This window comes from Callorhinus ursinus, unplaced genomic scaffold (genome assembly GCF_003265705.2).
Source record: "Callorhinus ursinus isolate GAN/ISIS: 27379988/994484 unplaced genomic scaffold, GSC_fseal_2.0 scaffold5, whole genome shotgun sequence".
NCBI lineage: Eukaryota > Metazoa > Chordata > Mammalia > Carnivora > Otariidae > Callorhinus > Callorhinus ursinus.
The window spans coordinates 66,077,954-66,093,623 of record NW_027397067.1 but is presented as its reverse complement, the minus strand read 5'-3'; the positions used below and the strand labels follow the sequence as shown (position 1 = coordinate 66,093,623).

Below are 15,670 nucleotides of genomic sequence, written 5' to 3'. Positions count from 1 at the left end.
AAAAAAAAGAAGATAGCAGGAGGGGAAGAATGAAGGGGAGTAAGTCGGAGGGGGAGACGAACCATGAGAGACGATGGACTCTGAAAAACAAACTGAGGGTTCTAGAGGGGAGGGGGTGGGGGATGGGTTAGCCTGGTGATGGGTATTAAAGAGGGCACGTTCTGCGTGGAGCACTGGGTGTTATGCACAAACAATCATGGAACACTACATCAAAAACTAATGATGTAATGTGATTAACATAACAAAAAATTATTAAATAAAAATAAAATCCCAGCATTCAAAAAATACAATGGAAAAAAAATAAAGTTTTTAGAAATGTGGTACTCTTAGAATTTTAGCTTATATTATGTCAATTTTCCTTAAAGCACTGCTGAAGCTGTACTTCAGAAAATGGATGACATGAAGAAGATGCGTAGACAGCGAATGAGGGAACTTGAAGACTTGGGAGTGTTTAATGAAACAGAAGAAGTAAATATATCCTTCCTCAGCCCTGAAACTAGTGTAACATTGTCAACTACACTTCAGTAAAAAAGAATATGTATATATTTCTCCTTCCATGTAGGGGATAATTTAATGATCTCCAGTATAACCTTTTTTCTATGGTACCTATCCATTTTTGGTTAAATTATTCATCATTTTCAACATTTTTAAACTGTCCAGCATTTGTTTGATCAGTCACTAATTACTGCTGTAGTTGTAAGAGTTTATAGCTGTAAATATCTTCATCTTAAGCAGGATAGGAAGATCCTACTGAATTTTTTTAATATACTCAATGGCTTTTGTTTAAACATTTTTAGGGGAATCTTAATATGTACACAAGAGGAAAACAAAAAGGTATTCAAAGAACGGATGAGGAAACAACTGACAATCAAGAAGGCAGTGTGGGTTAGTCTTTTGTTCTACTCCTGGGTTTGAATTTCAGCACTTTTTATTTAGTAAGAGATAGCTTTTTTATTCAGAAGTTGTGACATTTATGGTAGTTTGTGAGAGATCAAAGGATTGGTTGTAATTGAAAAGTGAGGGCAGGGGAGAGCTTAAAAGGATAGTATGTCTTATTTGGGAACGTACTTGAAATCAACAAATCTAAAGCAAATAAACCTGGTTTGCTTGTAGAGTGTATCTGCAGACAACACATCTCTACCTGTTAAAAGGTGATTAAAATTAAGTTTAGCTCTTCTGTTTAGAAATTGCTGCTATAATTTATTAGAACTTCTCTTGAGTGAAAACCGGTTTTCTGAAATGCATTTTAAATATTTGGTGAGGGTGTTTCACAATTTCATAAGCAGATTATTTGAGTTAACACTCCATGTAACTCAGTGACAGCCAGAAGGGCTAGATGGAATTTAAAACTTAAATATGAAAGGCAATAGCTAAGTGAGGAGATACTCTAATTTGTCAACATGTTAAATTAACTTGGAAATTTAAGTATAGTCACTTATATTAATAAAAGTAGCAGCAATACCATAACCTTTAGTTTGGTACTAGTGACAATAGCCTTTAAACTTCTTTCCCTGCTTCCTTTTTTCTTTCCTCTAGTTATTCTTAATTCTACAATTTACTTCATTTTAAAAAATCTTCATTTAATGTTGCAAAAGAATTACAGATCATTTCTATGAACAATCTAGAAGTAAATAAATTTTTAGAGGAGGGTCTCTTTCTCCCACTGTGTTAAAAATCATTAACATTTTAGTGACTATCTTGAAAGTAAATGTTTCTTAACTGTAGAATCATCTGAAGAGGGTGAAGACCAAGAAGATGAAGATGATGGTGAAGATGATGAAGATGAAGATGAAGATGATGATGATGATGATGATGATGATGAAGATGATGATGAAGATGAAGATGAAGAGGATGGGGAAGAAGATAATCAGAAACGATACTATCTTAGACAGAGAAAAGCTACTGTGTACTACCAGGCTCCACTGGAAAGTAAGTGCTATATATATTTTTTCCAGGAGAAGCTATAATTATATTACCTTTATCTTTACTGCCTTTTCTCTTATTTTTCATGTTTTCATTTTACAGAATACTCATGGCTGTTGTCTTTCATAAACTATGCTAAATGTGCAAGAAATCATTTCTTCAAGAAAGTTAGATATTAGCCTTGACCAAAGCAAATGGGCTATTTTGAAATTTCATGTCTGTCTTTAAATATTTTAGATTTATTGATTTATTTAGATTTTACAGCTTTCTACTTAGTTTATTTTGCCACTTTCTGTAAATAGGACCTTTTTTGATTTATGTTAAAGTTATACCTCCATACTTATGAGCATATATATATGCAGGGCTGATAACCAGCTGTTAGGCATCAGTATAATCATAATGGTTGTTTATGGCCAGTGTATGTTTTGGTTGGTTGGTGTCTGTGCTATACATATTTTTCAGCAGCAACCCTACAGATGTAAATGATTTATAATGTGAACAGTAAAACAGTCTATAGTAGATATATACTAGTATTTTCACGGAAGGCAGCATCTTTTTGAGTATCTAGATGAAGAGCAAAATTATCTTCATACGTATTTATATATTACATACTTACAATTCTTCTTTTTAGAACCTCGTCACCAGAGAAAGCCCAACATATTTTATAGTGGCCCAGCTTCTCCTGCAAGACCAAGATACAGATTATCTTCTGCTGGACCAAGAAGTCCTTATTGTAAACGAATGAACAGGTTTGGTTCTGAAATAGTGATTGATTTATGACAACATAATTATGGCTATGTTAGGGTAGGATTCTAGAGTCTTAGGATTGGGTGTATCCAAATAGAATTCTAGAATCATATATTTGGGAGAGTTAGCTCTATGCCTATAATGCTCTTACCCTTACTACCACTGACTGATTTTTGCTTTTGCTTCCATTAATAGGAATTGTTAATAACTACCATGGTAAGGTAGTTTATTCCATTGTTCTACACTTTAATAATAGAGGCTACCTTTGCTTCAGTGTTTACTGTATTCCTGGCTTGGTGTTAAGCATCTTACATAGACTGTTTCATTTAATCTTCACATTGTTTGAGTGTAGGTGTAGTCTTGTCTTCACATAGTATCACAGACATATTTTCTCACTATGACAACATTCAAGGTTACATAACTTTCTAGACTTTTCATGATACCATCGTTTTCTAGATCTGTTTTTTTTCCAGGTTTTATTTCCACTTTTAAAAAATTCATTTCTCTCATATAGTAGGAAACATTTTTTTCTTTGACCATTCAGATTACTTGTAGGTTTTTTCCCCTGCTATAACATTTGTTGGTTGTCTGTCATAATTAAGTCCAAAGAGGTAATTCTTGTTATTTTCTCATTCTCCCAAGTAATAAAGGGTTTTCTGATTCACTAGAACTTTCTGGGTAAAGGTAACATTATAGTAATTCATGAATGAGAGAGTTTGTTGGTGAAGACTAAAGAAGGCAAAAAAAAAAAAAGGACATTGATATGGAAATGGTACTTTTTCCTAATACTAATTTTCTCAGAGGTGAGACAAATCCTTCAAGACTTCAACTATTCAAACAGTTCTTGAAAGTCTCCTCATAGAAGCAAACTATCTAATCACAGAAAGCAACACTTTCATAGGTGCTGACGAATTCTTCTAGGAAAAATATGAAATACTACTTGTGTCCCTGGCTCTTTTAATTTCATTTTCAGAGTGTCAAAAATCAAAAGTGTACATTCTAGATTTCCTGTTTCATCATCCCTTTTCAGACAATCAGAGCCCAGAAGGATGGAGAACCAGGAGGGTAACCTGTCAGGGCTGCCCAAGATAAGTTGCACTTGAAAGGAGGCCACACTGTCATTACTTTTCATAGGCCCCTAAAAATATTGTTAAAGACCAGTATTTTGGTGGTGAAATCTAATGATCTTCAGAAAATCAGGATAAGGCATAATGTTCCCTGGAATCCCCACCAAGCATAAGGTCTAGGGCAGCTGTCTTGGTTCCCTGACTCAAAGGACAAACCTCTATTAGATCCAACAGAAGTGAAAGGCTGGCACTTACTTTGAGATTTAGTTTCTTTTCTTACTTTTAATGGATATATGTTTCTGAAAGTTACTTAATGACTGACTGCCTTTATAATCACCACCTACTATGTTATCTTGCAACAGGTAGGAATTTTTTTTTTTTTTTTTTTTTTTTTCTGTTTTGTTCTCAAGTTCCCATATTTGGTTTTCAGAGTCTACCCTTTTTGGAAAGTGTTTTATAGCTCTTTGGGTACAGGATTTTTTTTTTCCCACTACAATTATTTAACAAATGTTTGTGTACTAGCATGTGCTAAGCCCTATGGATATAAAAATGACTAAGTCAGGATTCCTGCCCTCGGATCACATTGACTAGTGGAAGATTCTGACACATTTATTTTATATTTTTTATTTGTGTATTTTGTTTATTATTTGACTGTAGTTGACACATGTGTTACACGAGTTTCAATTATACAACATAGTGATTCAGCAACTGTATGTTATGCAGTGGTCACTACAAGTGGAGCTACCATCTGTCACTATAACAGTGCTATTAAAATACTATTGACAGTATTCCCTTTGCTGTACCTTTAACTCCTGTAATTTCATCATTCCATTATTGGAAGCCTATATCTCCCACTCCACCCCTCACAACCCCCTGTCTCGCAACCATCAGTTTTCTGTATTTATAGGTCTGATCTCTCCCTCTTTTTCCCACCTTTCTCTTTGAGGAAAACTGATTTATATCAAGACTAAGAAGTCATTCTGCCTGAACCGTGTCCTATCATAATGAACATATGGTTGTCAGCTCTACCCCAGCCTCCTGCCTATCTTTTTTTTTTCCCTTCGTCTTGTTATCCAACTCTTTTATTCCTTTCAAAAGATTCAACCAACAAAGCCTACTTCATTGGTTCAGCAAATGTATTGATTTAATGATAAACCTTTTTGGATCCTTAGGTATTTCTGATGTTTGCATCTTATGCCTCTGTTTTTCCTGCCCTCCTTCGTCATGATTTCAGTTTTCCTCTTTACTTTAGGCGAAGGCATGCAATCCACAGTAGTGACTCTACTTCATCTTCCTCTTCTGAAGATGAACAACACTTTGAGAGGCGAAGAAAAAGGAGCCGTAATAGAGCTATCAACAGGTAAGTGTCATACTGATGCCTTTTAAAACTACAAGCTATTTTTTTTTTAAGTGGTGAGAAGGCTGAATAATTTGGGAATAGGTACTGCTTGATCAAATTTAAGAATTAAGAGGTTATTGTATAAACCGGAATGCCATCTTGTTTGAAATACGTATGTGTGAAACTAGTAATAAATTAGAACATATGTTTTCTGACACAACCATTGTATAGCTCAAAATGGTGCTTGGTAAACACTGACGTGAGGAAATAAATTTTTTTTTCATTTTCAATGTATTTTCTGTTTATAATAATTTAATAGTACATTCTTACAGAACTCTTTAGGAAAATTAAGGAGTTTACTCATTTCAATACTCTGTAGTATAAGTTCATGTACGTTCGTAAGTTCATATGTAAGTTCACAGCAAGGATTATTCCCATTTTACAGATGTGGGTGGGTGAGTGAAAAATGCAGTGCTTGTATCCTAATAAAATAAGAGAGTAGAAAGTAATGTTTAATGAAACAGAACATAATGAAGGGATTTGCAAACCAACCATTCTTTGTATCCTAAGCTCTGTTCTTTTATAACATTAGATCTGCCCTAATGTGGTAGTCACTCGTTACATGTGGCTATTAGGCACTTGAAATGTAGCTAATCTGAATTGAGAAATATTATAAATTTTTGTAAAAAAATACACTCTTGGATCTCAAAGACTTAGTACAAGAAAGAATGTAAAATATCCCAATTTTGTAAATATTTATTTTGCATATTGAAATGGTATGTTTTAAATAAGTCAAATATATTGTTAAAATTAGTCTTACTTTTTTGTTTTAGTGTGTCTAAACAAAATTTTAAATCACATTTTGACTTGCATTTCATTTCTGTTGGCAGCAATGAGTTAGATCATCCACAACCTGTATTATTTAGACTACTTGGATTTTTCTTTGCCTTCATTCCTAGAAATGTGCATCTAATCCTGTGGATTTTATAGCATGCAGTTCTATTTCTGTTAAGGGTTATTTAGGAAATGCCTTTCACAAAGCCACAGTTAAAACGTGTCCATCCATCTCCAATTTCACAGCATAAATTCCTTGGGAGTCTGGGGCTAGCAGGACCTGGCACTCAGGGCGGGTCTGGAGTGCTTTTTCTTGTGTTCAGCTGCAGCTTCTTTCTTTGCTTAGGTGCTCTGATGTAAGTGTCTCAGCCTTAGCATGAGCAGTTTGCATTCTCCATCTATGAAACAAGCAGGTTCTTCTAGGTATATTCTGTGTAATCTACCATAACTGTTTTTGAAAGTAGTTAGGAAAGCAGTGATTCATTCTTGCTTGAGAGGATTGATGTGGATCCAAATGCTTGGTGGACTGTGAATGTTTTGCTGAGAGGTATTGTAGCAGAGTTGTTGCAGGTCTGGAGACACACTGCTTTGGTTTGAGTCCTGGATCTACCACTTTCTGTGACTTTGGGCATTTTAGTTAACCTTTTTATGCCTCAGTTTTCTTTTAAAATAGAGGAAATAATAATGCCTACTCCGTAAGACTGTTATGAGGACTTAATGAATAATTGCATGTAAAGCCACCTAAAACAGCTTGGCAAATAGTAAATATTCTGTATATGTTAAGCACAGTCATTGTAAAGTATATTGATACAGACTGGATTCCCAAACATGAATTATTTTATGGTACTGTGGCATCTTGAACCGTGGTATTTCATTTGACTGTACATCTTTAATAATAAAACTTCAGAGATTTCTAACATTGAAGTTCTCAACCTATAAAGAAAATGAAGTTGAAATACATATTTTCACAATGGCTGTGATTGAAATTAAACCTTTTTAAAAAGGAAAATATCCATATTTTAACATGGAATTTGGGAGAGAAAAGTGAACTGATGGGGTGTTTTTTTAAAATCTTTTCTAAATAGGTGCCTCCCGCTAAATTTTCGGAAAGATGAATTAAAAGGAATTTATAAAGATAGAATGAAGATTGGAGCAAGTCTTGCGGATGTTGATCCAATGCAACTAGATTCTTCAGTGAGTACTATCTTGAAATGTATGCTTGAACATACATACTGTTTTGCTTAATTTAAAGTTAAATAAACCAATTTTCTCTAAATCAGAAATTTTACAGACTTTTTTTTTCTTTTTTTCAAATCTTCAGGCTACAACTAAAATGCTGTTACTCATTTGACTGTGTATGGGTTGAGTATAGTTTAGGGATGGAATGACATTTTAACTTTGGTTCCAAATCTGAGAATGTCCGTGTTTCCCTTCCATTATCAGGTACGATTTGATAGCGTTGGCGGCCTGTCTAATCATATTGCAGCTCTAAAAGAGATGGTGGTGTTTCCATTACTTTATCCAGAAGTCTTTGAAAAATTCAAAATTCAACCTCCAAGGTAATTTAATTGTACATTTTATTTTAGCCAGAATTGAGACTATGCTACTATTGTCCAGAAAGATAACACTTTTCTGTTGAAATTTTTCAGGCCTATAGTAATTTATTATGCTTTGGGTACTTTGAATATTTTTACCTTCTTGATGTTTAGCTTGAAAAATGGTTTCAAAATTGATTATGAAAAGAAATAATTTCCAAGGCTTTTCCTACATTTAGTGAAATTCTTCCCATACATATTCTTTACTTTTTTCACTTTCAAATTTAGTTTCACATTTATACCAAAGTAATACATGAACATAATTTTAAAAGTCACATTGTACTATAAGTCTTTCAAAGGAAAAAAAAGACAGTAGTCTCCTCTCTACTCTTCCTCCTCCCACTTTCCAGAGCCAACTACTACTAATTCCTGTTTATCTACTTAAATACATATTTAAATAATATGTTCATACTGGGGGCGCCTGGGTGGCTCAGTCGTTAAGCATCTGCCTTCTGCTTAGGTCGTGATCCCAGGGTCTGGGGATCGGCCCGCATCGGGCTCCCTGCTCAGCGGGAAGCCTGCTTCTCCCTCTCCCACTCCCCCTGCTTGTGTTCCTGCTCTTGCTAGCTCTGTCTCTGTCAAATAAATAAAATCTTTAAAAAGAAAAAAAATATGCTCATACTGTAATTTTTGGTCTGTTTTAGACAGAATCTGTTGACTTCTAACATGAACAGGCTCTTTTGGTTTCCCCACCCCCCATATATATACATTTTCTTCCCTGTCCTCATATGCTCCTGGTAGCTTCTTTATGCACGTATAAAATTGTTGAGTCAATTTTCAGTGTGTGCTTTATGATTATGTAAATATTTCTTACAGCTGAGCCATGTATCGTATATTATGACTACATTTTCTCTCTTTTACAATTCTGCTCTTTCCCCTCAGCTTTAATACTGTTTGCCTGTGGGTGGGGTTTTTTTGTTGTTGTTGTTCTTTAGGATTTTTTTGTAATTAGTTTTATATGTACTTTTCAGTTCATGCAGAGTCTTTGCTAGAGATAAAACTCTTCAGTACAGTTAAACATATCGAATAATTTATTGACTCCTCCTTATTTTTCTAGACACATCTTGGAGCTTTGTTCTCTTGCTTCCATCCAGACTGGTTATTCTTAGTCTTGAGGGACAACTAAGCTTTGGGACTTCTCATCACACTCAGTGGGATTTCCTTTATCTTTCAGTGCTGGATTCCCTGCTTCCTGGAATCGACTAAGACCTTTTTTTTTTTAAGATTTTTTTTTTTAAAGTAATCTCCACACCTAACATAGGACTTGAACCCACAACCCCAAGATCAAAAGAGTCTCACGCTCAACCAACTGAGCCAGCCAGGTGCCCCTAAGACCTTTTTTTACAGCTGTGTTTTGATGGAGTACATTCTAGCAATACCCTGAGAATAAAGAATGCACAAAAGGTTATTTTTATTTTCTTTTTGAGAATGGTCGTGGAACCACAGTCCGTTGATGTGTCTTTTTCCCCTCCCGCTTTTTTTTAAATTTAATTTAATTTTATTATGTTATGTTAGTCACCATACAATACATCATTAGTTTTTGATGCAGTGATACATGATTCATTGTTTTCATATAACACCCAGTGCTCCATGCTGTACGTGCCCTCTGCCTTTACAATATGGAAACGTGTCCTTTGATTTCTGGGAAAGTTTTTTTGTGTCACTTCTTCAGTAATTTTTCCACTCCAATTTTTCTTTTCCCTCAACTCATGTCAATTGAATGTTGGACTTTCTAGATTAATCTACTTTTTTTTCTTGTTTTTATCTCTTTTGATCTTTTTTCCTTAAGTGTCTAGTGGGGATTTCCTTAAGTGTCTACTGATCCTTGGCTCTCTGTTAATATTTAAGGTGGTTTTTTTTAAAGATGTACTTATTTATTTGAGAGCGAGAGTGCACACACAGGCATGCACAGGGACAGAGGGAGAGCATCTCCAGCAGAGTGCTGAGCACCCCCACGGGGCTCAGTCTCACGACCCTGAGACCATGACCTGAGCCGAAATCAAGAGTCAGTCGCTCAACTGACTGAGCCACTCAGGTGCCCCAAGAGTGGAGCATGTTTTTAAAAGCTCACTTATAGAGTTGTTAATTTGTAGGCCTCACCTTAGGGTGATTGGTGGGTGGTGATTCTTTTACCAGAAATCCTCAAAGTCAGTATCTAGGCGTGTTTTTCCCCACCAGAGACAAATCCTCCAGTTTTCTGTCTGAAACTTATGGGCCCGGCTGCCAGCATTTTAGCAGTAGGCCTGAGCAAGGGTTAGTAGTCTCCACCTTTCAGCATGGAGTTTTTAACTTAACTTCTGCAGCATCTCATCTTTTCCTGTATCAGAAAGTAAACTATCCAAGCAGTTTGCCTGCACAGAGTAGTGAAAGGGGTGGTCTCACTGTTTTTTAATAATGTCTTATTCCATCCTCCTCAATTTTCAACATAACCCTTCTCTCCTGCCTTGAGATATATTACCTCTAAATTTCAAGAGGTGTTTTGCAAATTAGCTTTTTTTTTTTAAAGGGGGGGCGGTGGGGGGAGCAGTGCAGAGGGAGAGGAAGAGAAAGAATCTTAAGCAGTCTCCATGCCCGGCATGGAGCCCGACACCAGGCTCAATCTCACAACCGAGATCATGACCTGAGCCAAAATCAAGAGCCGGACGCTTAATGGACTAAGCCACCCAGGCACCCCACAAATGAGCTTTCTTATTGGGAGCTCTACTTTATTTTAGCTTTCATATCACCCACTTTTTTATCTTCTTCCTTTTTCTCTAGTTTTTATACCTTATTAACCCATTTTTAAACCCTAGTCCCTGATTCCTTTTTCCTCCTGAAACTTTTCTTCCTGAGTCATCCTGTATGGAAACATTGATTTAAGTAAACTTTTTAAACTAGTAAGCTTTTTCCCTTTTCCGTTATAAAAGTTTTATACCATACCTCAATCACAGTTAGGCATTGGTGAATTAATTTTTTTAACTAGAAAGATATTAATATTAAATAATGACCCTTGCTGCTTATAAGAAATATTGGAAGTACTTAGTTAAAGTAATTTAGTAAATTGGGTCGGGGGGAGTGCCGTCCCGACCCAGTCTTTCCTTCTCTGCCCCTACTGTGGTTTGCTGCTGAGGTGGCAGAGCTGTCAGGAGGGGCACGAGTGGGCATTTCAAGGACCCAAGATTGCACAAAACCACAAAGAAAATGGTGGAAAATTCACCATCCTCATTGCCTCAAAGAGCAATTTATGGCTTTGTTCTTTTTTTTTTTTAAACAAGTTTATTTAAACAACAAAACACTTACCTTGAAGGGAAAACTATCTAGGATTCATTTCTTTTAGAGTAATTTATCCCTACTTAAAGACAGATTGCCCTACATGTAACAGCTACATACAAAATAAAATTGTCCTTGGTTTTACAATGATAAATGAAAAACATTAAATTTTTCCAATCAGACAAGGTATGCAAGGATTTTTATGTTCTTTTTTTTGTTAAGCAGTGAGAGGAAAATAACTTACTGGAATATGAAGATAAGAGCTGACTGAACATGCCACTGACGGAGAGAGGGGGTATTTTCACAGAAGCAGTATTTTCCCCCATCCCATATCCATTTGATGTTGATCAAAACGTACCATTGGCCATTTAGTTAAAAAAAATGCAATATGCTTGTGCACATACACAGTTACTTTACAATAAAGGAATGGGGAAGGGGGGGAAATGAAAGAATAGAGGAAGCTGTACTGCAGTAGTCAGGATGTGGTGGAACCAAATAGCGGCTTTCTAACTGAGAATGTCTTCTTGGTCTGGAGGAACAGAGTTCTGGAATAAAGTAGCTGGTTCCCTTTTTAGTTAGACACCTCCTGTCTGCTGCTGGAACACATCAATTATATCTTCATCCTCCATTTCCAGGTGTGCAGGTGTGTCTGTTTTATTGATTGGCTGCCCTTCAAATCGGAATCTGATCTGCCTTATTGACAAACCCTGTCGTTCTCAATAGGCTTTCATTAGTTTACTAAGTGGTGTGTGCCTCTTAATCGTAAACTGCACCACAGAATCATCCTGCCCCGCCGCCTTAAAATTATTATGATCGTTGTTCTCAGTCTTGACTCCTTCCATGGGCTTTTCATCTGCCACAGCGAGCACCGGAGTCTCCTCAGCTGTTGCTTCACAAAAGAGGTGCCAGGTCCACACTGAACGAGCACAACAAGCAGCACCAGGAGCGGCAGAAGTTGCTATGGCTTTGTTCTTTTCTTAAGCTCCCAATTTGGCTCCAGACTACATTTTTGTGTGGGCTTTTTATTCCTGAATTTTGGCTAACCTCCTTAGGCTAAACCTATTGGCCTCAAAAATATAGGGCAGTTGCATTGCCTGTCTGTCTCCTCATTACTAGCGTGATGAGTCACTTACTCTTATTTGGAATAAACGTGATGAGTACCTCTGTCCACTCAAGTCCATTCATACAACCACAGATAATTATGCTAAAAATCAGTAGCAGAAGAGATATCAAAAAGAGGCCATCCCAGCATTAAACAGAGATATTCCTGTTTTATTTATTAGTGAAGTAAACCAAAATGTTCTTTCTTGTAGCAAAAGAACTTTATGCCAAAAACTGAATAGTATGTAGACTAACACCAAGCATTAATTATAAGGTTTTTGACCTAATAATTTTGGCCATATTTTGTTTTTGTTTTAAAAATTTATTTATTTGAGGGAGAAAGAGTGAGAGCGGGAGGGAGGGGCAGAGGGAAAGAGTGTCTTAAGCAGACTCTGCCCTGAGCATGGAGCCTGACACAGGGCTGGCTCAGTCTCATAACCCTGAGACCACAATCTCAGCCAAAACCAAGAGTTGGACTCAACTAACTGCGCCACCGAGGCGCCCCTATATTTTGAGTTTTTTACAGTACCCAATACTGAAATGTAAAAAAAGTAGAACTTCTCTTAAAGTTCCATTAATACTATAAATGTTCTCAAATATTAGTTATTAATGGACAGAATAAAATACTACATTACTGTAAAAAAAAAGTGTAAATCTAAAAAGAACTCCCGATTTTTTTCATTTCCCCTTCCTTATAACCTACATTTCCCCTTATAATAAATCAAATATATGATTGTGTTAACCTACTGGTTTCATATGGTGTGTTCTCTTTCTGTTTTAATAGCTGAATAATATACCATTATATGGATGTATCCGTTTTTTTAAAGTCAATTCTGCTATTTCTGGCGATTTAGGTTTTTTAAAATTATTATCACAAATGTCAATATCCTGAATATCTCATTGCTTCCTCTTTGTGTGAATCCTTCCTTAATTCCTTCTTTAGGATACAGCCTCACAAATGACATTGTTGGCTCAATAGATACATTTTAAAAAATCTGTTCCTGCCTCTGGCCTTTGTAGGTTGAAATTTTCATTTATTTATTCCATTAGTGTATTGTTTTTTTAGCAGTTGCTTTGTTTTTTTCTTTCTGCATTTGATCGCGTCCGTTTCTTATTTTTCTTTTATATGTTATTCTTTTGATAGATTTCATCTATTACTGTGAATTTTTTCCCACAATTCTTATTTTGTCATTTTTGCTTCTCTGGAATCTTCTTTAGTGTTACTTTTATATGATGATCTGAAATTGATTATTTCTTGTTACTTTGGTAGCACTTAATCCCTGATGTGTTCTATTTCTATACCCTTTTTACATTTCTAATAAAAATGGGTACAGTCCTTTTTTTTTTTGGAATTCTAGCCAAAGAGCAATGAATAACTTTGGAAATATGTATAAAACTATAAGTTACCCCATTACAGTGATGTTACCAAGAATGATTTCAAATTACTTACATCGTCCTAGTCCCTGCCACGCAAACACCGGTTATTTAAGCTCTCTTATCTTACTTCCTTTTCTATTCATTCCCATCGTGTTTTCTTACAAAACTGTTGGTGCTGTGTTACTGGCAGTGAAACCAAAGGTTGTAGATGAAATCTGCTATTCTTTCCCCTAATATGTTACAAAAGTAAACTATCAAGGGTTTTTAAGGGTGACTTATTTTATGCAAGATAAGGTAATATGATGAGCATGATGAGTGAGTAAAAGAAAATAGGTTTCAAATAAAGGGTTTTATTAGTTTCAATTTTGTAGTATTGATATTTTCAGGTTTTAAATTGTACTTTGTGGATTGAAACGATATTTCAGTTGTCTTATTTACTTTTTTATTCACTAACTGCATTCATGGAATTGGTTTCTAATTTTGTTTAAATAGTCTACTTTTTAATGTAGTACTAAAATAATACTTATTCTTTTGTAGAGGTTGTTTGTTTTATGGCCCACCTGGAACTGGAAAAACTCTGGTTGCCAGAGCACTTGCCAATGAGTGCAGTCAAGGGGAGAAGAGAGTAGCGTTCTTCATGAGGAAAGGTGCTGACTGTCTGAGTAAATGGGTAGGAGAGTCTGAGAGACAGCTCCGATTACTGTTTGATCAGGTATGATATTAAAATTACCTACACAGACCTATAATCAACGTAGATGTAAGTATGTAAGGATTAGATAAGTCTTGTATTTAATCATGTTTCATAGAAATAAACTCCGAAGAATTAGAACAAATATATACCCTTTATGGATTATTTTCCTTTGTATGTCCAGATAATACTGACCTATGATGAACAGTTTTATAGGAAAAAGACAGAGGAATAATTGGATCTAAGTTCTTTGGAGTCTTAGGTGTCATACCTAGAGAGAGACTGAACTCTCATACTTAGCAGTGGTGAATTGTCTCATTATGTGAGTTGAAAATAAGTTCTGCCCTAGAGTGACTGTCATTTTCATATGCCAGATTGTATTGACAGCACATTGTGAGATAATACATTCTGATCTACTGAGGCATATTGCTGCAAATGCTTTTAAATCTTTTTATAGAACTCACTGAGTTTCTTTGACTTTATTGAGATGGACTTTAAAAAAAAACAAAACTATGGCATCTTGCTAAATGCTTTCCCATTCTGACCGGGAGGAAGGCTATGTCGTTGTCTTCTGGTCTTTGTCTTGTTTCAACAGTTGGTCTTGAATAGATAATTTTATGTGTCCCAATAACTATAGTTATATGAAACCTAAGGTATATGACCAGTGGAGTATGTATTTTGAATATTTCCAATTGAGAATGCAAATTAAATTGTATTTATTAATATTTTAGTTTGGATCCTTAAAATATAGTTCTTGGATTTACATTTAGATTTATAAATTTTAATAAATTCTTGTAAGCAAGTTGGAATGAAAATGTATTAAAAAGGCTCATATTAAGTCTATATATTTGAAGTTACTCGTGATAACATGCAAACACTGGACCTGTTTTCTAGGCTTATCAGATGCGCCCATCCATTATTTTTTTTGATGAAATCGATGGTCTGGCTCCAGTACGATCAAGCAGGCAAGATCAAATTCACAGGTAAACCTTGCTTGATGGCACTTTTGCCTTTCTTCTTGTATTCTGAGCTGTATTGATGTGGCATGAGGAATAGAATGTTAAATAGGGAAAGATACCTTACAAACCAATAGTTTCCTTATTTTAGTAGAACCCTAATATATAGTACAAAAAGAAAAAATGGACCTGTTCTGCATGGCAAGGTGTTCACAAGCACAGTATCAAAATATTAGTTACAGGTTTAATTCATGATACAAACTTAAAAGCCCACTGGCCAATGAGGTATAAGGCAAATGAAATGAGTGAGGCAGGCCTTTAGTTAGAGTGGGGCCAAGGTTGGGAATGTGCCTGAGCGGCTCATCATAAGAGTGGAGCCAGTTGTTTTTAGCCCCAACCTGTTAACGGAAATGCGGAAGCTGACTCAGACTTGAAAAATGAATTTGTTCTCTTTCTTAAATGTTATGTTCAAATTTTTGTGTTAAGTATCTTTTAAACGTTGCCAACTAATTCAGGTATTTTTAAGACACTGCCTTGGCCAAACAAAATATGTCTTAGTGCATGACTACTAGTTTGAGATTCAAAGATTAGGCCAACTTTTCCATTTTTAGGATGGGAAATTTACACCTCTGTGACAAGCTGACTGCCCAAGGTGGGGCACTTGCCTCTGCCTCAGCTTGAATCTAAATTACTTTTAATTCTAGTTCCTCTTCAGTTTTTCAAAACTTCTTTTCAGTTGGTCTCATGTATTATCCATAATTGCTTAATTGGGATACCCTAAAGCAGATGTTTGC

At 35.6% G+C, this 15,670-nt stretch overlaps 1 protein-coding gene and 1 pseudogene across 2 annotated transcripts in view; one reads left to right on the top strand and one right to left on the bottom strand.

Annotated features, from left to right (window-relative positions):
- ATAD2 (ATPase family AAA domain containing 2) overlaps nt 1-15,670 on the top strand; it is a 71,276-nt gene that overhangs the window by 20,590 nt on the left and 35,016 nt on the right. Inside the window, exons 5-13 of one of the 2 annotated variants that reach the window (XM_073893170.1) lie at nt 366-468; nt 798-885; nt 1,738-1,929; nt 2,555-2,672; nt 4,990-5,097; nt 6,996-7,104; nt 7,354-7,469; nt 13,770-13,944; nt 14,815-14,903. In XM_073893170.1, the coding sequence (XP_073749271.1) occupies nt 366-468; nt 798-885; nt 1,738-1,929; nt 2,555-2,672; nt 4,990-5,097; nt 6,996-7,104; nt 7,354-7,469; nt 13,770-13,944; nt 14,815-14,903 (1,098 nt within the window). Of the gene's footprint in view, nt 1-365; nt 469-797; nt 886-1,725; nt 1,930-2,554; nt 2,673-4,989; nt 5,098-6,995; nt 7,105-7,353; nt 7,470-13,769; nt 13,945-14,814; nt 14,904-15,670 lie in introns of both variants that reach the window. The other variant, XM_025871071.2, reaches the window with a different exon arrangement.
- LOC112823533 (small ubiquitin-related modifier 2-like) lies at nt 11,205-13,381 on the bottom strand (annotated as a pseudogene).